The sequence below is a fragment of the Amblyraja radiata genome, chromosome 1, assembly GCF_010909765.2.
Source record: "Amblyraja radiata isolate CabotCenter1 chromosome 1, sAmbRad1.1.pri, whole genome shotgun sequence".
NCBI classification, from domain to species: domain Eukaryota; kingdom Metazoa; phylum Chordata; class Chondrichthyes; order Rajiformes; family Rajidae; genus Amblyraja; species Amblyraja radiata.
In genome coordinates, this window is record NC_045956.1 from 55,304,105 (window position 1) to 55,328,737 (window position 24,633).

Below are 24,633 nucleotides of genomic sequence, written 5' to 3' on the forward strand. Positions count from 1 at the left end.
AGGATCTATCTGTATGTGGAGAAACAGAGCGAATGTTTGTGGTTGAAGGCCTTCTGTTAGAACTGGGAAATAATTTTTTAGGGTGTGTAGGGGAAAGAGGAGAGAGAATTTAGTACAAGTATCACTATCTGGGGTGATAGTTTTTGCTGAGGTTGTTTTTTTGCCTAACATACATTTTCAAGTTCACAAAAAGTCGACAAATATTCTCATGAATTTCTACCGGTTTTTGGTAGTAAGCATATAGACAGGTTGCATCGCAAAATGGTTTGGCAACTTGAATGCCCAGGAACGAAGGAGGTTACAAAAAGTGGTGGACCTGCCCTGTCCATCACGGGTACTGACCTCCTCACCATCGAAGGGATCTATAGGAGGCGTTGCCTCAAGAAGGCTGCCAGCATCATCAAGGACCCACACCACTCTGGCCACACTCTCATTTCACTCCTGCCATCAGGAAGAAAGTAGAAAAACTCTGATGATGAGCAGCCAGTAAGTTTTATGTTTGCAGGTGTACCAGGTAGTAACTTCTATTCATTTTTGCTATCTGAAAAGTGTCTAAAACCAATTTAAGGCAGACAAAAATGCTGGAGAAACTGTGCGGGTGAGGCAGCATCTATGGAGCGAAGGAATAGGTGACGTTTCGGGCCGAGACCCTTCTTCTCGACCCGAAACGTCACCTATTCCTTCGCTCCATAGATGCTGCCTTACCCACTGAGTGCCTCCAGCATTTTTGTCTAGCTTCGATTTTTCCAACATCTGCAGTTCCTTTTAAAACCAATTTAAGGATAACTTCAGAAATAAATGTGAAGACTCAATGAAAGCTATGATGCAATCCTGAAAGGGGCTGCTTGGTTGTTGTATAATGTTTACAACTTAACCTAGAAAATGTAATCTAGCCTTTTTTCAAGATGTAAGTTCAGTGGATAGGGATCAGCATGACTTAGTTTACAGTGTTCATTTTAGGCATAAAGTGCCTGTCCCCTTAATAAAGATTCATACAAAAATCTCCAGCCTATGAATGAAATGAATATTAACACAATGCTCATAGACCATGTTTCCAATGCGGGCTTGCGACCCCTGGGGCAAAGTGTGCTTTTGATTGACTGCTGCAAATTAACAGTGCATGCCATGCTTGCATTCTCAGCTGTTCATGTTGTTTATCTGAAAGTCCTAAAAGGTACTACTGGAAATTGCCACACAGAAGCCAAATATTTGTAATAGCTATAACTGTGAAGTACACCGCTCCACGTCAGATTTTCAGACTTTACCGAGCCACGATATGAGATCCTGTTCTGCCTGATAAATCAGATCAGTCCCCCAATGGAACATTGGTGATATTATGGTGCCATACACTGATGCTTTTTAATATGCTATTGTAATACACAACAGGAATGCTGAGAACATTTGAGCAAGAGCAGGCCTTTGTCACCTCAGCCACACAAAGATCATACGTAATCTGTAACCTAACTCATTTCAACAATGGCTCAATTGTACTTTATTTGTCACATGTACCTATATACAGTGAAATTCATTTTTGTACACAGTTTAGTACAGGTATCACTATACATAAGCACTTAGATACCTTAAATAAGTATCTTAGATACAGTACAAGTGTATAAGAGAAATATATAGGAGAAATACACTGAGAAAATATACAGAATCACCAGGTTTGGCACCATTTTCATGTTCCTGTTGTTATAGGTGTAGAGTCCAATAACCTATGGGATGAATAGGGAGATGTTGCTTTGCCCACACGTCAGCATCTAAGAACTAATTATCGGAGAATAGAGAATTGAAACACCCCACAGCATCAGCATTAGTGCTCGATCCAGTTGAATAATTTGTAACTTGAATCATATATAATGTTTCATACTCCAGAAAAAGAGGAGAGAAAAAGCATCATCATGGATGAGAAATATCCATGCATATCTGCACCTGATATTGGAGATGGACTCTTTTTGCCCAGAGTGGGAATTGGAACTATCGGCAGGCACTGCTTTAAAGACAGAGGGGAGGGGAGGGGGGTTGGAGTTAAAAGGAGATTTGTGAGTTTTTTTTTACACAGAAAGTAGTAGGAACATGGAACTGCCAGGAGAGGCGGTAGAAACAGATACAATAGTGACATTGTATATCTATATATATAACAGATATATGAACAGGAAGGAAATAGAGGGATATGGGGCATGTGCAGGCTGATGGGATTAGTTTAAATTGACTTAATGGCTGGCACTAACACGGTGGTCTAAAGGGCCTCATCATAGCCTATAATTTCCATGTTCCGTGACTGTCATTTGCATAAATGGATCATGGATGTAATGCCATTAATATATGGATAAAATATTACAAGCACAGTTATATATAGAGATACACGAGAAGTTAAATCAAAGAATGTCAGTCTTGTCTGATTCAGCGGTGTTTACAAGGCTTACTAAAAATCTGATTTAGGATGTCCCCAAAGAGTAAATTCTGAACCTCAGTTGTATTTGCTTTTAGACAGATTTGCTTAATTTAATCATCCATTGAGCCTCAAAGCATTCCGCTCACCAAATTGCTTATTAAGTGCAGTGACCTTTCATGTGGGCAATTGCGTCAGTCATTTAATGTCTACAGACACCCACACACAAAAGTAAAGTGGATTATTTCAGGTAGCATATATACAGAGAGATTAATAATTACCAATTCAGCAGGAACAGATAGAGAGCAGATTGACAAAACAACTCTGGTTTGTATTGTATGGTCTTGCAATAAACCATGCTCATCATTAAGCAGAGAGTTGTTAGGAAGTGTAGAGGAACTGTTGGTTCTTAAAATAATTGGGAGTGTAAGAGGATAAAGGTATTTCATTTGTAGATTATTACTTTAGTTTAGAGATACAGCATGGAACTCGGCCCTTCGGCCCTCCGAGTCCATGCTGACCATGATCACCCATGTATTACTTCTATGCTGCACACTGGGAACAATTTTCAGAAGCCAATTAACGTACAAACCTGCACGTCTTTGAAATGTGGGAGGAAACTGGAGCTCCTGGAGAAAACCCACACAGTGGAGTTGCTGCTTTACAGCTTCAGAGACTGGGGTTCGATCTTGACTACGGATGCTGTCTGTTCGGAGTTTGCACGTTCTTCCTTTGACAGCATCCGTAGTCAAGATCGAACCCCAGTCTCTGAAGCTGTAAGGCAGCAACTCCACTGCTGTGCCACTGTGCCACCCTTATCTTTCATGTTCTTAGTAGATTCAGGCAGTCATGGAGCTATAGGGCACAGAAACAGGCTTCAAGCTGGCATACTGGGCTAGTCCCATTTGCCTTCATTTGGCCATAGCCCTTGAAACCTTTGCTTTTCATATATCTGTCCAAATGTTTTTTACAAGTCGTAATTGTATCTGCTTCTATAGCTTCCTATGCCAGCTCATTTCCAGATAAGGACTACCCTCTGAATGGAAAAGTTGCCTCTCCAGTCCCTCATAAATGCCTCCCCTCTCACCTTAAGCCTGTGCCCTCTAGTTTTAGAATCCTCTACCTTGGGATATATACTGTGAATGTTTGCTTTATCTATGCCCCTCATGATTTTATGCAACTCAATAAGATCACCCCTCAGACTCCTACACTCCAAACAATAAACTCCCAGCCTATTAGTTGCTCCTTATAACAAGCCCAGAAACCGAGTTACTATTCTAGTAAATATCTTCTGCATCCTTTCCATCTTAATGAGATCTTTCCTATTGCTGGGCGACCAGAACAGCACACAGTAAACCAGTCAATGAATTGCATCCATACGTAAGTAGTCACATGCAGCAATCAATTGATGTGAAACAGATCCCAAAGACACCAATACATAAACCACTTATGGTTGATCTGTTCTTAGTGGTACTGATTGAGTGAATAAAGTGATAACTAGAACTTCAAGATTCTCTGTGAATTGTGTCATGAAATCTTTTAATTATTTTCCCATTAGGTAGATAAAACCATCTTGTCTACCGGATGGTTTTGCCAAGAATTCAGTGCTTAATCAGTCCCCAATCATAGCAATAGACTGGATTATGTGATGCAATAGAATTTCAACCTAGGACCTGCAACCCCCAGTGTGAGAGTGCTTCCAATGAGCAGCTGAAGCCGCTAACTGCCAGGTTAGGGTCAAACATCTTTAGACTTAAGAGATTCAGCCCTTAAGCCCACTGAGTTCATGCCAACCAGTGATCATTCCCATATACTATCGCTATCCCACATACTGGGGACAATTTACAATTTTACCGAAGGCAATTAACCTACAAACCAGATAGACAGGGTTGTACCTGATTGGAGCCTGACCAGCTGAGTTGCTTCAGCAATTTGTGTCTATCTTCGGTATAAACCAGCATCTCAAGTTCCTTCTGACACAACCTACAAACCTGTACGTCTTTGAAGTGTAGGAGCAAACCGGAGCACCCAGAGAAAACCCACACGGTCGCAGGGAGAATGTACAAACACCGTACAGACAGCACCCATAGTTAGGATCGAACCCAGGTCTTTGGTGCTGTAAGGCAGCAAGTCTACCACCACACCACTGTGCCGCCCCAGCTATGCCACTGTGCCACCCCATATGCTTCTGCTATGATTATGGGTAACACAACAGAATATCAAGTCCTGGATGGCAGTTAGCTAACCTGGCCACTTATGGAAGTGAACCTTGGATTTGTGAACCCTAAGACGAGAGCGGAGCCCATGAAGGGGAAAAGGCCATTGAAAGAAAAATTACTCAATCACAAAGCATTTTGTCAATGGTATTCACATGGGATAGTGGTAGCTGGAAACCAGTCGACGAGTGGAGGAAGCAAAGCTGTCCTCTGCACTTGCAGCTCCTGCAGCACAGCTGGTCGTATATATATCCTTCCTTGAAACAAATCCAAGAAGGGCAGAGCAATGTCTCCATATTAACTGCTCAGCCACATCAAAGGAGGAACATTCATTCTTGCAATCTGCATAGATACAACACAAGAAAACTGAAAGCTTTTAAATTCCCATTGAATCGTACTTGCCATAAGGATCTCAAGTCCGATTATTGTTTCCCAACCTAGACTGAATGAACAAGTGACTCACTCAAAGATTCTCTGGGGATGGTAACCAAAGATCACAGAAGAAAACACAAAATACTTGAAAAACTTGGTGCAGTGGTATAGTTGGTGCTTTACAGCACCAAGGCCCCAGGTTGGATCATGACCACAGATGCCATCTGTATGGAGTACGTTCTCCCCGTGACTGCGTGGGTTTTCTCCGGCAGCTCTGATTTATTCCCACACTCCTTAGACATACTCTTTAAACAGGCCCTTCGGCCCACCGAGTTCACGCCAACCAATATACTATCGCTATCCTACATACTAGGGACAATTTACAATTTTACCGAAGGCAATTAACCTACAAACCAGATAGACAGGATTGTACCTGATTGGAGTCTGAAGAAAGGTTTCAACCTGCAAAGTCACCTGTTCCTGTTTAAGGAGTTAGGTTAATTGGCTTTGGTAAAATTGTAAATTGTCCCTAGTGTGTAAGATAGTGCTAGTGCGCGGGGATTGCTGGTCGGCACGGACTTGGTGGGCCGAAGGGCCTGTTTCCACGCTGTATCGCTACACTAAACTCTGTGGGTCAGGCAGCATCTAAAGAGGGAATGGACAGATGGCATTTCAGGTCAGGGCCTGAGCTGAAACGTCATCTGTCCATTCTCCCCACAGATGTATTCTGACCAGCTCAATTCCTCCAGCACTTTGTGTTTTGTTCAAAATTCCAGCATCAGCAGTTGTCTGTGTCTAAAGGTTATGTGAGGCTTTAAAAGGTAACTTAGTTAGAAACTTTATTTACAAAAAGGTAAATAAAAATATATTCACAATGCCAGTAGACCTCAGGGATTCTGAGAACAAAACCAGCATTTTAAAAGCATGTGCTGTCATTATATCCGTATGTGGGGTGAACAGTGCACATTTTATTGACTGAATAAATGAGACTTTTCTTTAAAAATGTTGGTAACCACTGAATGAATCAAGCAGCATACAGAATGGTTAATGTGGCTATACCATATAATGCCTTGCTTTGCTTTCTTGTTTTTTTTCCAGCTTTATGCAATCCCATGGTTTCTCACAATGTTTACACGTGAGTAATACTTTGACAAACTTCAGTAAATTGTTAATAAAATCTGTTGAGTGATAAGTGAAGAAAAATATGAAGACGTGCAGAAAACTCAGCTCATTGAAGTCTCAAGCGTTATCAAAACCAAGCTATGATTATCTTCTTTAGTCAGAGGGGGTTTAAAAGGAATGAGAGCCACAACGTTGCTATTGTTTTCAAATGTTTTAATAATTTGATTGAAATAGTTGCATTAAAAATATTTTGGTGTTTTCCACTTTTTGACCAGAAATAGTGGTTATTCTCCATTGCTCTTGAACACCCTTGAATATACCATTCTCTATTTGGGGTGATGGTGCTGATGATGGTGCTGATCATGCCCAATTCAGTTTGGTTTAGTTTAGTTTAGAGATATAGCGCGGAAATAGGCTCTTTGGCTCATTAAGTCCACGCCAACCCGCGATCCCCGTACACTAGCACTATCCTGCACACTGGGAACATAGAAACATAGAAACATAGAAAATAGGTGCAGGAGTAGGCCATTCGGCCCTTCGAGCCTGCACCGCCATTCAATATGATCATGGCTGATCATCCAACTCAGTATCCTGTACCTGCCTTCTCTCCATACCCCTGATCCCTTTAGCCACAAGGGCCACATCTAACTCCCTCTTAAATATAGCCAATGAACTGGCCTCAACTACCTTCTGTGGCAGAGAATTCCAGAGACTCACCACTCTCTGTGTGAAAAATGTTTTCCTCATCTCGGTCCTAAAAGATTTCCCCCTTATCCTTATACTGTGACCCCTTGTTCTGGACTTCTCCAACATCAGGAACAATCTTCCTGCATCTAGCCTGTCCAACCCCTTAAGAATTTTGTAAGTTTCTATAAGATCCCCGGGAACAATTTACAATTTTTCCCGAAGACAATTAACCAACAAACCTGCACGCCTTTGGAATGTGGAAGGAAACCGGAACACCCAGAGAAAACCCACGCGGTCACAAACTCCGTACAAACAGCATCCGTAGTCAGGATCGAACCCAGGTCTTTGGCGTGTAAGGTAGTAGACCTACCACTGAGCCACCATGCTGCCCTTACAAAGTTGGTGGAGGTGAATCAATGAAATAGATTTTATGAGCTCTCAATTCAAAACTTAAATCAACAGCATGTTAGCAAATTTGTTAAACTATCAAATTCTCCTTATTAAAGCCAAGTCAACTGAAAAATAACATCAACATTTTTAGAACAACAAGTTCACCTTGTTCACTAAAATATAGCCTATTGAGTACAAAATGCAACCATATGCTTCTCACTAAATGATTGTGTGGCTTATTTACCGTTTTGTTCAACTTTGACCATTTTTACAGATGTGTTTCCTTTGCACAAGATCTTTCACCTATGGGACACATTACTCCTGGGCAATTCTTCATTCCCGTTCTGCATAGGGGTGGCTGTTCTTCAACAGTTACGAGACAGGCTACTGGCCAACGGATTCAATGAATGCATTCTACTGTTTTCGGATTTACCAGGTGAGGATTTCTATGAACTAGAGGTTCATCCCTTTATCAGTGTGCAGTAACCCACAATACACTATGGCAGATGCACAAATTGATTATCAAGTATTTGGTCGTACAGTATTTCATCAAGCATGCTCTTTAAAAATGACATACATGCTTCAGATACATTGATTTACAGTGTCTGCACCTAGATTGCTAAATGCAGTCGTCACTCGATACTTGAATCTCCATGATGGAATTAATAACTGGGTATTTATTTTTGGATACATTAATATAATAGGCAGTGTCATAGAGTGTGGAAATAGGCCCTTCGGACCAACTTGCCCATGCCGAATAACATGCCCCCATCTACACGTCCCACCTGCCTGCATTTAGCCCCTATCCCATCAAACCTATCCTATCTATGTACCTGTCTAAATGTTCCTTAATCGTTGCAATAGTACCTGCCGCAACTACCTCCTCCGCCAGCTCATTCCATACACCTACAATCCTTTGAGTAAAAAATGTTACCCCTCCATGTAAACCTACACGATCTCCTGGTTCCCAAACACTTTAACTACCCCTCCCATTCCCACACTGACATTTCTGTCCTGGGCCTTCTCCACAGAGAGGCCCATCGCAAATTGGAGGAATGGTACCCCATATTTCGACTGGGGAGCTTACTACCCAACGATATGAATATTAACTTATATAACTTCAAGCAACCCTTGCTTTTCCTCTTTCTCCATCCCTCCCACATCCTTGTTCTCCGACCATTCTGACTGTCCTCCTGATTAAATTTTTATATTTGTATACTTCCCCTGGGTAATAATCTATTCTACATTTTCCTTGAGCCTCATCCCCTTTGATGTCTCTTACCCTTCTATATCTCTGTGTCTCCCTCTCCCATGACTCTCAGTCTGAAGAAGGGTCTCGACCCGAAAGGTCACCCATTCCTTTTATCCAGTGATGCTGCCTGTCCCGCTGAGTTACTCCAGCATTTTGTGTCTATCTTCCCAACTTCTATATTCTAATGAAGACGAATGTGCTGAAAGCCTTCTTGATCACTTTATCTACCTCTGTAATTATCTACCTAATTCCTAAAAAATATAAATTCCAAAAATTTGAAATCTTAATTTATAATATTTTAGAAGTGCCAATATGCTGCACCTTCAAGTACCATCATAAAACATAGCACTGATATTAGGTATATCGAAGGCTTTTAAAGAGATTTTTAACATGTGTTTTTTTTAAGACTGGTATAATTTATATGAATAGGAGGTAGGGGGAGTTAGGGGGGAGTCATTGCCTTGAATTTTTTCGACCAGCTTTGTAGATCTGCACTTGCCTCTGGCATAGATCTTCATAGAGATAAATTGGTCCCCGGAGTTCGCTTCAACCTGGTTATCAAACCAACTCCCATTCATGGAAAGCTAACATTCACACTCCTGACCTTACTGGTTTGCAAAACGCAAAGAGCTTGAATGTGTCTGACAAATATTCCAAAACTTTGAAAAGCTTTTAAATAAGAAGAATAATCAAAAGTGCAAAATCAAATATTAACACATTTAAAAAATGTGAAACAGAAGCGTGCTGGAAAAAGCTTCCAATAATGAAATGCTTTAACTAAATTAACACAAAGATTGTTGATTATACCATATAACCATATAACCATATAACAATTACAGCACGGAAACAGGCCATCTCGACCCTTCTAGTCCGTGCCGAACACATAATCTCCCCTAGTCCCATATACCTGCGCTCAGACCATAACCCTCCATTCCTTTCCCATCCATATAACTATCCAATTTATTTTTAAATGATAAAAACGAACCTGCCTCCACCACCTTCACTGGAAGCTCATTCCACACAGCTACCACTCTCTGAGTAAAGAAGTTCCCCCTCATGTTACCCCTAAACTTCAGTCCCTTAATTCTCAAGTCATGTCCCCTTGTTTGAATCTTCCCTACTCTCAGTGGGAAAAGCTTTTCCACGTCAACTCTGTCTATCCCTCTCATCATTTTAAAAACCTCTATCAAGTCCCCCCTTAACCTTAACCTTAACCTTAACAAGATTATCGGTTACTTTATCTCCTCACAGCTGTTTCATTACATGGCAATGAATGGAGTGTTTAATTTGAGCCATGCTTCAGTGTAATATGTCATCTGATACATGGCACTTACTCCCAATGTGGACCTCCCAAAGTAATGCAGCGATGTGCCAGCATAGTCTTGGTCTTGACGTTTTGCATTGGGCTTGAATCTATAGCCATCTTGCATAGAGGCAAGATTGATGCCAGTCGATAATGGAAGATATTGATAAAGAATAAGAGTCATCTCAGACCTATGATCTTACCCAACTTTACATCATGGCATATTCATATATGGTCACTGATAATGCCAAGTGATGTCAGTTATTTAGTGTAGTTTAAGTTTAAAAATATAACATGGAAACCGACTCTTTGGCCCACTGAGTCTGCGCTGACCACGATCACCTGTGCACTAGTTCTATCCTGCACGCTCGAGACAATTTACAGAACCCAATTAACCTACAAACTTGCACGTTTTTTGGAATGTGGGAGGAAACCAGTGCACCAGGAGAAAACCCACACAGGCACACAAGGAAAAAGTGCAAATTCCACACAGACAGCACCTGAGGTCAGGATCAAACCCAGGTCTCTGCCGCTGTGAAGCAGCAGCTCTACAAGCTGCGCCACTGTACCTCCCGTCAAGAAAAGACAAATAAATTAGAAATCTGTTTGCAAGTGTTTGACTGTCACTCAAGAAGCCTGGGACTTGTGTTAAAGGATATGGAGTATCTGCTGCACATCACTCATTGTACTGTTCACATTGTGGGCATCTCATTGTCAAATGCAAAATCACGTTTGCCTTTAAAAGCTGCAGTGGTATTGTTCCCAGAACCATAAGAAAGACTGGTCACCTGGAGGGCTGAAACTATGGTATCAGCATGGAACATTTTAATCCCTGCTCCAGGCAACGGTTAAGTGCAGCTTCTTAGATGGGTATTCTGGTCACTCTTAACGACGTGAAGAATGGCCTGAAAGGTTAGGGATCTACCAGAGGAAGAAGTGTCATCCTTTAGAACCAGTTTAATGAACTTCATGCAATTTCTTTTTTAGCAACACCCAAGTACAACAGCACCCCCCAGGCAACGTTGTGGTAGTTAGCTGAAGCTCCAATATGATTGCATAGCTTTTATCTTTCAGAACTGATGAGAGGAATCAGTGCTTCCCCTGATAATGCACCACCCAGGGGGTAGTGAAGTCATACAGTCAAGGAAGATCCTGCACTCAGCATTAAATCAGCTGGCAGCTTTAGACTTTAGAGTTACAGAAACCTGCCCATTGGCCCACCGAGTCTGCACCAACCAGCGATCACCCCGCACACTAACACTATGCTACACACGAGGGACAATTTACAATTTTTACCAAAGCCAATTAACCTACAAAACATTACGTCTGTGGAGTGTGGAAAGAAACCGGAGCACCCAAAGAAAACCCATGTGGCCACAGGGAGAACGTGCAAACTCCGTACAGACAGCAACCGTGCTCAAAATGGAACCCGGGTTTCTGGCGCTGTCAGCTAAGTACCGTGCATTTTGTTTCAATGCCTCAGAACTGTGAAGATGAACATGAATCTGTTTGTAAACACTAGGCATTGATCTGCACTGGAAAATGCTTGGCTGACACACAATGGCAACTTGGATGAAGCCAGAGATAAACCAATAAAACAAGAAAGTTGAAAGAACACAAAGAACCTGAGTAACCCAGCAGGTCAGGCAGCATCTCAGGGGCACATGGATAGGTGATGTTTCGGGTTTGTACCCTTCTTCAGACTGACAATTGATAGGCAACAATTTGGGTCAGGACCCTTCATCAGAAACCTTATTCTCTAATGAGGTCGCAATATCAGGAGATGTGGGAGGAAATACAGAAAGTGGAATAAAGAACTACTATTCGGAAGATAGACACAAAATGTTGGAATAACTCAGCAGGACAGGCAACATTTCTGGAGAGAAGGAATGGTGACGTTCCGGGTCGAGACCCTTCTTCAGTCTAGTATTCAGTTATTTTGCTAATGTGATAAAAGAAACCCAACACATATTTAAAATTCATTGATCCTCAATGATGAATTTGATTTCAATGTATTTGTTCTTTCTGAGTTGATAGATCACTGTCGATCTTTACTTTTGCTGTTATAAGATAATCAGTAACATTTTCTGGCATCCTTAAAATGAGTTTGGCAAATGTATGCATTTGTGTTCTGTGAAGATGTGCATTTGTGTGGGAGAGGACACTTTGGAAGGAAAGCTATGATTTTAGAAATGTTGATCTTAGAATTGTTTTATTCTGGTTTTATATCCTGCGTCCACAGATGAGCTGCCAGTGAAGGAAGTCTAGCCATGTACCATTGAACAGGTGACACAGTGGCACAGCTGGTAGAGCAGCTGCCTCACTGCACCAGAGACACAGGTTCAATCCTGTCCGTGGCAGCTGTCTGTGTGGAGTTTGCACATTCTTCCTGTGATCACGTCGGTTTACTCCCATATCCCAAAGACGTGTGGATTTGTAGATGAATTGGCCTCTGTAGATGGCCCCTGGTGTGTAGGGAGTGGATAAGAAAATGGAATAGGTTAGAACTAATGTGAACAGGCGATCGATAGTTGGTGTGGACTTGCTGGCCGAAGGGCCTGTGTCTATGCTGTACCTTTAAACTAAACTTAAACTAAACTATGCTCATGATCTACTTAGCAAAATCTATGCTGTGATCATATACAGATTCCCTTATTGCCTCATTAAGCTTCTTGTATTGATTTGATTGTCATTTGATTGTATTAAACCACAATTCATCATATTTTTGTAATTGCCTGCTGGACAGTCTCATGCTGAGTGGTACTGTGCTGTACCCTACTTTGACCACATCGGCTGAGATATAAGGGAGGAGTATTGCAATAGCACTTGCAGTTCCTTTATGGTGTAGTGAAAAGACCCAAGCAATTTACTGTGTGCACGCCTGCTCCCTGGATCATGGTTAGGAAATATGACAAATGCTAATACCCTGGAGCAGAAATTCCTTTGCACAATAATTTATCTCTTTCACTTGTGGCTGCAAGATGTGGCTAGTTTTGTTTCAGTGCTTATCTCTAGTATAGCTCCACTGCTTCAAGAGATCTTAGAACCACAGGATTTAATTTAGTTTGCCACAGAATATTTATTTAGCTACTGTTTCTGTTTGAAGCAAAGTCACGTCTTGTTTAGCTAAACATTCACCAGGTTAAATATCAATTGTTCCAATTTGATGACTAGTGTGGAGTAGAGGCATTCAGTGAAATCAGACCTTAGGTGAAACATATAAACAGGGACATATCAATAATTAAATAATAAAAGATTGCAGATGTTTGAAGTCCTGGTTAGGACGAAGGGTCTTCGAGCTGAAAAGTTAATTCTGTTGGAGACACAAGAGAATGCAGATGTGGAATTTTGAGCAAATTACAAACTAAGTTCCTCCAGCAGTTTTGTGCTCAAGTCAATACTGTTTCCCTTTCTACAGGTTTCTGTGCTGAATAACTCTATATCTCTTGGTGTTTAAATTAATGATGTGCAGCGGTAGAGTTGCTGACTTTCTGCACCTGGGTTCAATCCTAATTATGCGTGCAGTCTGTATGCAGTTTGTACATTCTTCCCGTGAACTGCATGGGTTTTCTCTGGGTGCTCCGGTTTCGTCCCACACTTCAAAAACTTACAGGTTTGTAGGATACTTGGCTTCAGCAAAAAATTGTAAATTGTCCCTTGTGTGTAGGATAGTGTTGGTGTGCGGGGATCGGCATAAGTTACAAAGAAGGGTTGGACAGAATTGTATTGTTTTCCCTTGAATGCTGGCGTTTGCAGGAAGTCCTAATAGAAGTATAATAGACTAAGTGGGACCCGTTGGGTCCCACATCACATGGGACGGCTGGTCACCCAACGCAATATTCCACCTCTCCACCAATTCCAATATTGCTGGCCAGTGGGGAGGGGGGAGGGGGGGCTTTCTGTTGCGTTAGTTCATACTATTTGTTATTTGTTGATCACACACACCCTCCACCTCACAAAGACACTCACACACAGACTCTCACACAGACTCTCACACACACACACAGACTCATTCACACACACAGACTCATTCACACACACACACACACACACACACACACACACACACACACACACACACACACACACACACACACACACACACACACACACACACACACACACACACTCATTCAGACACACACACACACTCATTCACACACACACACTCATTCACACACAGACACACACACACACAGACTCATTCACACACACACACACACACACACATGCTCATTCACTCACAAACACTCACCCAATACTAAAATGCCAAGTAACTTCAGAATGGGGTGAATATACAGTCTGTAAAACAAATGTTTAAAGCCTCCTGTAGAGGCTGTTGATGCTGAAGCAAAAACGTGCTTTAAATAACATCCAACAAACACACTCACCATAGACAGAGCAGCTATCTTGAATTATTCAACGGCGCCTGCACTCGGCACCATCTTGACATCACCCTCTCGCTGCTTGCCACGAACCGGAAATGACGCACTCAGCGACAGCATGCCGCTAATCGGAAATGACATCATCGGCGCCATCTTACAACTAAGCGAAAATCACAGAATGAGCGCCAATTTTGAAATTAAACACAGTCCTGATCTAATAAAATGTTTATTCACTTTATCCATCTGAAAACTGTTGCAAGCAAGCCCTTTAAAAGCCAACCCAATTGGGCAAAAACACTTAGCAAGCCAACAAAACACATTTTCTGAAAGCCCTTTAAAAAGCCAAAAAGCCAATTGGGCAAAAACACTTTGCAAGCCAACAAAACACATTTGCTGAAAGCCCTTTAAAAAGCCAATTGGGCAAAAACACTTTGCAAGCAACAAACACATTTGCTGAAAGCCACATCCCGGGGAGTAGACGTGCTTTCAGTGATGTTCGCAGCTCAGAGAGCCATGACCCGCTCGCTTCCTCCATCTGGCAGAGACTGAGTGAGCCACGACACTTCCGGGTTTTATAGTCCCTCCCCCCTGCCGCCATGAGGGGCAGCAGAGAGAATGGCGATTTTTTAAAACATTAATATTTCTCTGATTTTTCATCGATCGGAATAATCCTCCAGTCCAGTCCGGCGGAGGGGGGCTCTGAGCGAGGTGGCCAAAAATGATGGCCGTAAGTGGTGGCGATCTCTCGGAAATCACATCGCAGTGAGTCAAAAGCGGTCAAGATCTTACTTTTAGTAATATAGATAAATAATGAGAGGCATAGATAGGGTAGACAATCAGAACCTGTTTTCAAGGATATAAAAAATCAAATACTACAGGGCATAGCTTTAAGGTGAGAGGGGTAAAGTTTAAAGGAGATAAATGGGGCAAGTTTTTTATGCAGAGGGCAGTGGGTGCCTGGAGGGCGCTGCCAGTGGAGGTGGTTGAGGCAGCTATGATAATGGCATTTAAGAGACAATTTAATAGGCATGTGGATATGGAGGGAATGGTAGGACATGGATAATGTGCAGTTCTTGGAAGAGATGGACTTGACTTCATGGTGGGCACAGACACGATGAACCGAAGGGCCTGTTCTTGTACTGTACTGTTCTATGTTCCATGTTTTTTTGAGAATTTAAGGGCATATATGTGGATGTGTTTGATGGACTGGTCTGGCACGACTGAATGGCTGGGGTTTCATGTTTGTTGTTATAATTTTTTTTCCAGAAATTGACATTGAGCGTTGTGTGCGAGAGTCCATCAATCTTTTCTGTTGGACACCGAAAAGTGTTACTTACCGACAGCACGCGCAACCGCCCAAGCCTGGATCAGATGGCAATGGCGTTCCTCGACCATCATCTTACTACTCGGCAGACTATCAAGACATGCCCAAGACTGATCTGGTGAGTACACCTGACACATCATTTACTGTAGCAAATCACATAGTGTTGGAGGAATTCAGCAGGTCAGGCAACATCTGTGGAGAGAATAGACAGGCAGCTTTTCTCTCAACCCAAAATGTCACAATCCATTCCCTCCAGAGATGCTGCCTGACCGCTGAGTTGCCCCCAGAGCATAGTGCTTTGTTCGAGATTCCAACATATGCGGTTCCTTCGTTTCCTTTATTTACTGTTGCCTACATTATATCGTCGACTTGTGTTTAAATTTTAGTGTTAGATAACTTCTGCAATAAAAGACTAATCTTTCCTGTATCGGTCCATGTGAATAATGTCAGGTTGGGTATTGCTGTTTTTTTATTACTAGATTTTTTTTGGTTTACTTTATTGAACAGTGGCAATGGACAAGTCAGTCTAATATTCTATAGAGACAATCTGTCTGTTGGAAGAGAATATTTTGGTTCACTGCTCAGCAAAAGGGGATTAGTAAACTATTGTGCTTTCTCCAGTAATCTCACATTTCAGAAGTGCAAACTTTCCAGCTGTTAGCCTGTAACTGATGACTTCTGTGCACTGTGAGTTGCGAAAAGCCAGCTCATGGGAACAAAACATTTGTTCAACCATGTGAGTTAATGTAAATATGACACAGATATTGGTCAACTGACCCCTTTGGTCCTAAGAAATATCTCCCGGTTAGATGCATGCGGCAAGAAGGTTTCCTGGTGAGCTGCGGCAGGCCTGGCTCATCAGCCGGAGAAGAAACCTGCTGAGCCCAGCCCTGCTCGCCCCGAAGACCGGGAACCAAAGAGGAGGATGGAAGGAGTTAGCGGCAGATATTGGATAAAAGACACAAAGATATCCAAGATGGCGGCGGCGGCGGCATACGGGAGAAACAGAGGGCCGGTAAGCAGACCGACTGCGGGAGGCAGTGCAGTGCACCTCGATCATTGAGGCTCGGCTGGATCGGGCACTGCTCCAAAAGGTCGAGCACGCTGACCAGACGTGACCTGCAACTGCACAGAGCAGTGGATCAGCAGTGGAGGACACCAACAGCTACGCTTGGCTAGGCCGACTCTGCATCATCATCAGGACAGCGTGCCTTCATGATCAGGTTAAGACACTTTGGGAACTGGGAACTGAATATAGCACCAAATCTGGCGATTCATATACTGTTTCAGCGTTCTATTGCTACACACTTGTACTGTATCTAAGATGTGCTTATGTGTGGTGATACTTGTACTCAACTCTATGCAAAAAGGAATTTCACTGTACCTGGGTGCATGTGACAATAACATACCATTGATATCAAACATCGTTACAAGAACTACACAAACAACAAATGAACGAGAACAGTTACCAATGCTGGCACTAAGTTGCAAGCACTTTGAGGATTTAATAAGGCACTTGTTATTTAAGATTCTATTTTTATCCCTCTTCTTGTGAGTTCATTTGTACTGCTAACCTTTCCATGCCTCCTCACGTTAGGATTAATATGCTTCCCTTTGGACATGGTATTAAATGTTTGTCCTGACCTGGCAGTTGATAAAGATCTTGCATCAAATGTGGTGGTAATCACAATACCGAGAAAACTTCAACCCACTCCTCTGACCACAGGCCTGTCAGGTTTCATTACTTTAATTAAAACAAAATAAAAACCTGACCTCCTCCTTTGTTGCTAGTTTTTAATAAAAATAAACACTGCTTTTTAGTTTTGAGTACGAGAATGGATTAACCTGAGAAACTTCTGAAGTACTTAGCCTTAGATCAAAACATAATAACAGGGATGTTAGCTGGCTTTAAGTACGAATCTAAACCTCTCCCAACAACAGGGCGGCACAGTGGTATAGTTGCAGCCGTACAGCTCTAGAGACCTGGGTTTGATTCCGACTACCGTTGTTGGCTGTACAGAGTTTGAATATTCTCTCTGTGACTGAGCTGGTTTTCTCCAGGTGCTCCGGTTTCCTCCCACGCTCCTTGTGGTTAATTAGGTTCGGTAAAATTGTAAATTGTCCCTAGTGTGTAGGATAGAGTTAGTGTACAGGGTGATCGCAGTTCGGGCTCAGTGGGCCGAAGGGCCTGTTTCCGCACTGTATCTTTAAAAGTCCAAAGTCTAAACCTCAACACCACCGCTGTACACATCTGCACTGGTACCAAATACTGCATGCAAAACTCCAACTAAGGCTTAATCAAGGTTCTCCCTGATTTTCATTTTAAATGTCCACTCATGATATAATGTAGAATCATGGGAATTAATGGTCATGAACTTGAGCCTTTTAAGTCACACAAAAGTGGATGCAGTGGACAAATTTTCAGATTATTGTCATCTTCCAGCGTGGATAGTCTCGTCGTCCGAGTCAGAGGGTGCAGACAGTGGGAAAGGGGACGGCAACACCACGGGTTGTGGTGTTCTGTTGGAGGATCACTGTGACTTGTGGAAATTATCCTGTTTTCTAGGGTATGTTATGGAGTTTGGTTGTAACTTTCAAAGTTGCTCCCACTTTTGACTTAAATGCATTTCTAACGACTCTGCATTACATCCACCATTATCCATTCCTCAGCCCACCAAGACAAGTGGGTTGAAGAATGGCTGACAGAGTTTAATGCAACCAAGTGCAAGGTGTTGCGTTTTGGGATGACAAACCAGAACAGGACTTTCACAGTGAATCGTAGGACCCTGGAGAATGTAGAGTACAGGGATCTACGAGTACAGGTACATTTTCCCTGAAATTGACGTCACAGGTAGATGGGGTAGTAAAGAAGGCATTTTGTATATTGGCCGCCATCAGTCAGGCTATTGGGTACAGAAGGTGGGACGTTATGTTACAGTTGTACAAGAGGTTGCTGAGGCCGCATTCGGAGTGTTGTGTTCAGTTTTGGCTACCTTGCCATAGGAAGGATGTCATTAAGCTGGAAATATTGCCGAAAAGATTTATAAGACCGTTGCCGGGACTTGAGGGCCCGAGCTCGAGGGAGAGGTTGGGCAGGCAAGGACTTTATACCCTGGAGCGTAGGAGGCTGATGGGTGATCTTAAGGTGCTGTATAAAATCATGAGATGAATTGATGGAGTGGAGCTTTATACCCGGAGCTTTAATCAGGATAGGGGATTCAAGAATCATAGGATATAGCTTTAAGATGAGAGGGGAAAGATTTAATAAGAACCTGAGAGGCAACTATGTCACACAGAGGGTGGTGGGTATATGGAACCAGCTACCAGAGGAGGCATTTGAGGCAGCATTTAAAAGACTTTTGGACAGGTATGTGGATCTTCTTAGCGAGTCCACATCACAAGATTAGAAATTGTTCAGCCAGAGCTGAACAATCTTCTCGGCATCTGCATACAATGGCGTTCTCGTGCGTAGTGGTGGAAAGTGTGGTGGAAAGTTTGGTGGAAACAGCGCCGCGACGTGAACGCTCTTTCCTTGACCCCAGGTATGTGGGTAGGAAAGGGATATGGGCCATATGTGGGCAAATGGGACTAGCTTAGATGGGGCATGGGTGACTTACCATGCTGTCTTTCCATGCTGCATGACTCATTGAGTCAAAGGATTATACAGCATGGAAACACGTCCCTCGACCCAACTTGCCAACGCCAACCAACATGCCCCATCTACACTAGTCCCACCTGGCCCATAACCCTCTAAACCGCTTCTATCCATGTACCTGTCCAATTGTCTCATAAAGGTTATAACCGTGCCTGCCTCAATTACCTCCGCCAACAGGTTGTTGCACCACCCTTTGTGCTGTGTTACCCCTCAGGTTCCTAGTAAATCTTTCCTCCCCTCAACTTAAACCTATGCCCTCTGGTATTCGATTCCCCAACTCTAGGCAAAAGTGTGCATTTCCCTGATCTATTCCTTGAATAATTTTGTACACCACTATAATAAACCCCCAAGCCTCTCCCTATAGTGCAGGCTTTCAAGCCCGAGCACCATCCTTATAAATTGTCTTTGCACCCTTTCCAGTTTGATATCTTTCCTGCAACATAAACACAATACGCTAAATGTGGCCTGACCAATGTCTTATTCAACTTTAGTTTAGTTTAGACACATAGTGCAGAAACAGGCCCTTCGGCCCACTGAGTTGTCAACTAGTGATCCCAGTACACCTATACACCAGGGACAATTTACAAATTTTACCAAAGCTACAAACCTATACATCTTTGGAGTATGGGAGGAAACCGGAGCACCCAGACACCCGCGCACCCAAAAAACCCATGTGGTCTCGGGGAGAATGTACAAACTCTGTACAGAGAACACTTGTAGACAACACCAAACCCAGGTCTCTGGCGCTGTAAGGCAGCAACTCTACTGCTGCATCACTGTGCCGCCCCAAACTGTGTGGATATGCAACTGATGATATCATAGAAACATAGAAACATAGAAAATAGGTGTAGGAGTGGGCCATTCGGCCCTTCGAGCCTGCACCGCCATTCAATATGATCATGGCTGATCATCCAACTCAGTATCCTTCTCCCCATACCCCCTGATCCCTTTAGCCACAAGGGCCACATCTAACTCCCTCTTAAATATAGCCAATGAACTGGCCTCAACTGCCTTCTGTGGCAGAGAATTCCAGAGATTCACCACTCTCTGTGTGAAAAATGTTTTTCTCATCTCGGTCCTAAAAGATTTCCCCCTTATCCTTAAACTGTGACCCCTTGTTCTGGACTTCCCCAACATCGGGAACAATCTTCCTGCATCTAGCCTGTCCAACCCCTTAAGAATTTTGTAAGTTTCTATAAGATCCCCCCTCAATCTTCTAAATTCTAGCGAGTACAAGTCGAGTCTATCCAGTCTTTCTTCATATGAAAGTCCTGATATCCCATCAGAAATAATAAGCTTCAAGCGAGGGCAGCATAGACATAGAATTGCTGCCTTACAGTGCCAGAGATCTGGATTCAATCCTGACTACGGGTGCTATTTGTTTCTATGTTCTCGCTGTGACCACGTAGGTTTTCTCCTAATGCTCCAGTTTCCTCCCTCATTCTAAAAACATACAGGTTTATAGGTTAATTGGCTTTGGTAAAAATTGTAAATTGCCTTTAGTGTGCAGTAGGATGGTGCTAGTGTATGGGGTGATTGCTGGGCGCGCAGACTCGATGGGCCGAAGGGCCTATTTCTGCACTGTATCTCTAAAGTCTAAATTTGTCAAATCGAATACAGTTTTAAGTTAAAAGTTTATGCCTCGAATCTGGTCTGTGTTATCAGAAAGCACATCTCAGGCATCCCATGATATTATTAATCAGTTGTCCAAATATAGCTCGATGTGATCACTATCACTAATATTATGGCTTTGATCTATTTTTGCACCCAGGCATACCAGTAATAGCAGTTTGATTGTTGGCCGATTGTGATAAATTGGTTTTGGACAGATGTGAGATATTCTTGTTATCTACTTTCACCAGGTAGAGAATTTATTTGAATCACTTTCATCAGTTTGTGCATACGATGGATTAAGATCCTCGACAGTTTGATGGGAAATAGAGTGTTGTGAGCTATTGATGAGGTTAGGGTTGAGAGTTTTGAAAAATAATGCATCTTTTAATGATTATGATGAATAAGGCACCAATCTAGGTTAGCTGACCTCTGCGTCATTTAATATTTCCCAGGTGTTTTAAATTAGGCGAAACGGGGCCAGGTTGCCCTCTCTAGGGTACATACTGTCTCATTCCACCAGCACATGTTTGATACCTATCAGGATTATTTTAAGAACCATCCGAATGGTTTCAGAAGGTTGTCAGGATTTACAGTCCCTTCGGAAATTAGAGTTTGCAAAAAAAAAGACTCCAACCTGCAATTTCTTTTTAATCTGACTTTTTTTAAATACCTGAATTGTGATACTTTAGAACTTTACTTATATAGTTCTATTCCACCCCTCATTTTACTAAAGTATTATAAAATTATGAATTGCGATGCAATGTAATGAACCTTTCAATATTCCCTGAGATGCTTACTTTTACATAACAATTTCAGTCTCTGTAGAGACCGTAAAATCTGAAAAATATATATATATTTTTCCTTACTGTTCAAGAGTCGCTATGTTAAAGACTGAGTCTCATATTGTGGGCATACTTTATTTCTATTTCTGATAGTTATAAACATTAATTCCAACCTTAGTAAGTTTAGAAGCGAACCATTTGTCAGAAACTTAACAGTGGAGACTTTTTAATGGGTGCTTTGGTCATCCTTGAACTTGTACTCTAACCAGCTCAGCATCTTAACACTTTGCATGTATGAGAATATACTTGATGGAGCCTATACACTGCCATCTTCCATTAATTTAGTCACTGAATAAATGAAAAGATGGGCTTGCTTCCACAAAAAAATGGACATGAAATCAATAGTTATCCTCGGTGCAGCCATACTTGCAATATTAGAGTCATAGAGTGATACAGTGTGGAAACAGGCCCTTTGGCCCAACTTGCCCACACCGACCAACAATGTCCCAGCTACCCTAGTCCCACTTGCCTGCGCTTAGTCCATAACCCCCCCCAAACCTCTCCTATCCATGTACCTGTCCAACTATTTCTTAAACGATGGGATAGTCCCAGCCTCAACTACCTCCTCTGGCAGCTTGTTCCATACACCCACCACCCTCTGTGTGAAAAAATTACCCCTCAGAATCCTATTAAATCTTTTCCCCTTCACCTTGAACCTATGTCCTCCAGTCCTCGATTCCCCTACTCTGGGTTAAAAAAAAGTGCATCTACCCAATCTATTCCTCTCATGATTTTGTATACTATAAGTCCTCCCCTCATCCTCCTACGCTCCAAGGAATAGCGACCCAGCCTACTGAACATCTCACTATAGCTCACATCCTCTAGTCCTGGCAACATCCTCGTAAATCTTTTCTGAACCCTTTCAAGCTTGACAATATCTTTCCTATAACATAGTGCCCAGAACTGAACACAATATTCTAAATGCGGTCTCACAAACGTCTTATACAACTGCAACATGACCTGCCAACTTCTATACTCAATACTCTGACTGATGAAGACCAAAGTGGCAAAAACCTTTTTGACCACCGTATCTACCTGCGACTCGACCCGGCCAATCGATCCATATCCTGCTGCAATCGTTCACAACCATCTTCACTATCTGCAAAACCACTAAAAACACTACTCTGTTAAGTTACGGCCACCATGCTAAAGGAAATGTGTTGTCAAACTGGAAAGAGTGCAGAGAAGATTTAGGAGGATGAGCTATAGGGAGAGGTAGGGCAGGCTAGGACTTTATTCCTTGGTGAATGAGGGGTGATCTTATTGATGTGTAAAGGGCCTGTCCCACTTACGTGTCCTTGGCACGCAAATTATGGGACCTCGTAGTCGCGTTGAGGCACACGGGCATCGTGTGGCTGCGCGGGGCCGGTCCCACTGAGAAGCGTGGAGGGGTATGTAGTTGTGCGCGTCATCTAACGAACTAAATCTTAGCGCGCCAACGGCCTGTCGGGTAACTGACGGCCAAAGTGGGACAGGCCCAAGACCCTGGCGCAAAGCAACATCTCACCTTCAACAGCAGCAGAAGCAGGCAAACGATCGCCGAACTCGGCCTGGGACTCACGGCCGTTGCGGTCCGGATCCGCCCCCACTTCTACTCCCAGAGCAGGGCCAGGAAAATTGACGATAGACACAAAATGCTGGAGTAACTGAACACAAAAGAGTCTCGACACAAAACGTCACCCATTGCTTCTCTCCAGAGAAGCAGCCAGTCACGCTGAGATACTCCAACATTTTGTGTCTATCTTCAAATGAAGTCACGCGCTCCAGACGGCTGTGCGGGCGAATGAAGTTGCTGGCGACCTTCGCAGGACCGTCGCGCCTCAACGCAATCACGTAATTAGCAGGTCATGTAATTAGCATGCCAAGGACACATAAGTGGGACAGGGGCTTAAGATCATGAGGGGAATAGATGGGATGAATGCATAGAGTCTTTTACCAGAATAGGGGAATCAAGAACCAGCAGACAAGTTTAAGGAGAGAAGGAAAAGAGCATGAGCATGAGGGGCAACTTATTCACAAGGAAGGTGATGGGTATATGGAACAAGCTGCCAGAGGAGGTAGTTAAGACAGGTACTATTACAGCATTTATGAGGCATTTATGCGGCTTTTTCACGGGGCGACTTGACGCAAGATGTAACCAGAGTGAAGTGGTCGTGGTCTAGCACGATATCACACGATATAACGGGGGGTAGATAAAGAGTTCCCACGGTACCCGGCATTTCTGTTATTTGTGCGAGTGACTTGTCCGTCTCCCGAGCTTTCCCGTTAAATCTTGAATGAACATTGTGAAGTGTTGTTAAATCATCACGTGGCACAAATGATGTCACTTTTTTTTCACACACTATAAATATCCTCCCTTGGTTGAATTGGCTCATTTGGAGACATGTTTTACTGTGTATGTGGGAGACACAGATGGACTGAGCACAGTACCTCGGTCTTACTGTGTGTGGGAGAGGGGGAGAAAGAGACGTACACTCACAGAGGCAGAGTCTCTCAGCCTGTGTAAGAGGGAGGGAGGGAGAGAGAGAGAGAGGCACACACAAGGTGGATGTGAAATCTCACCTGCCTGTTTCAGTGACAGACACCCGCCGCCAGTAAATGAAGACACCCCCATCTGTCTCCCCCTTCTCTCCCTCGACTCCCCCACCTTTCCCTCCCAACTCCAGTCCCGTCCCGACCCCCTGGGAAACTGAATTGAGCAACAATCAACTGCTGCCTGTGCGCTGATATGACAATAAAGGCTACTTTACTTTACTTTACTTTACTGAGTTAAAGAGTTCCCACGGTAGACTGTAAAACTGGGACCCTGGTTCTGGACTCCCCCAACATCGGGAACATTCTTCCTGCATCTAGCCTGTCCAATCCCGTAGATACTGATTAGACCGGTATCTATTTATTTACTTTATTAATGATTTCAATTAAATATTGGTAACATCAGGCCGCAAACGTTATTTCTTGAGTGTTAGTGCTGGACTTTGACTCGACCTTCCTAGTTAGCCGGCGCCTGAGACTGAGCCAAGCAATGTCCAGACCTGACTTCAACACAAAGTGATGGAGGAACTCAAAGGGTCAGGCTCGT

General features: G+C 43.0%; 1 protein-coding gene across 1 annotated transcript in view; it reads left to right on the forward strand.

Annotated features, from left to right (window-relative positions):
* tbck (TBC1 domain containing kinase) overlaps positions 1-24,633 on the forward strand; it is a 264,109-nt gene that overhangs the window by 164,906 nt on the left and 74,570 nt on the right. The window contains exons 21-23 of the mRNA XM_033022118.1: positions 6,079-6,115; positions 7,454-7,615; positions 15,386-15,561. Of these exons, the coding sequence (XP_032878009.1) occupies positions 6,079-6,115; positions 7,454-7,615; positions 15,386-15,561 (375 nt within the window). The remainder of the gene's footprint in view (positions 1-6,078; positions 6,116-7,453; positions 7,616-15,385; positions 15,562-24,633) is intronic.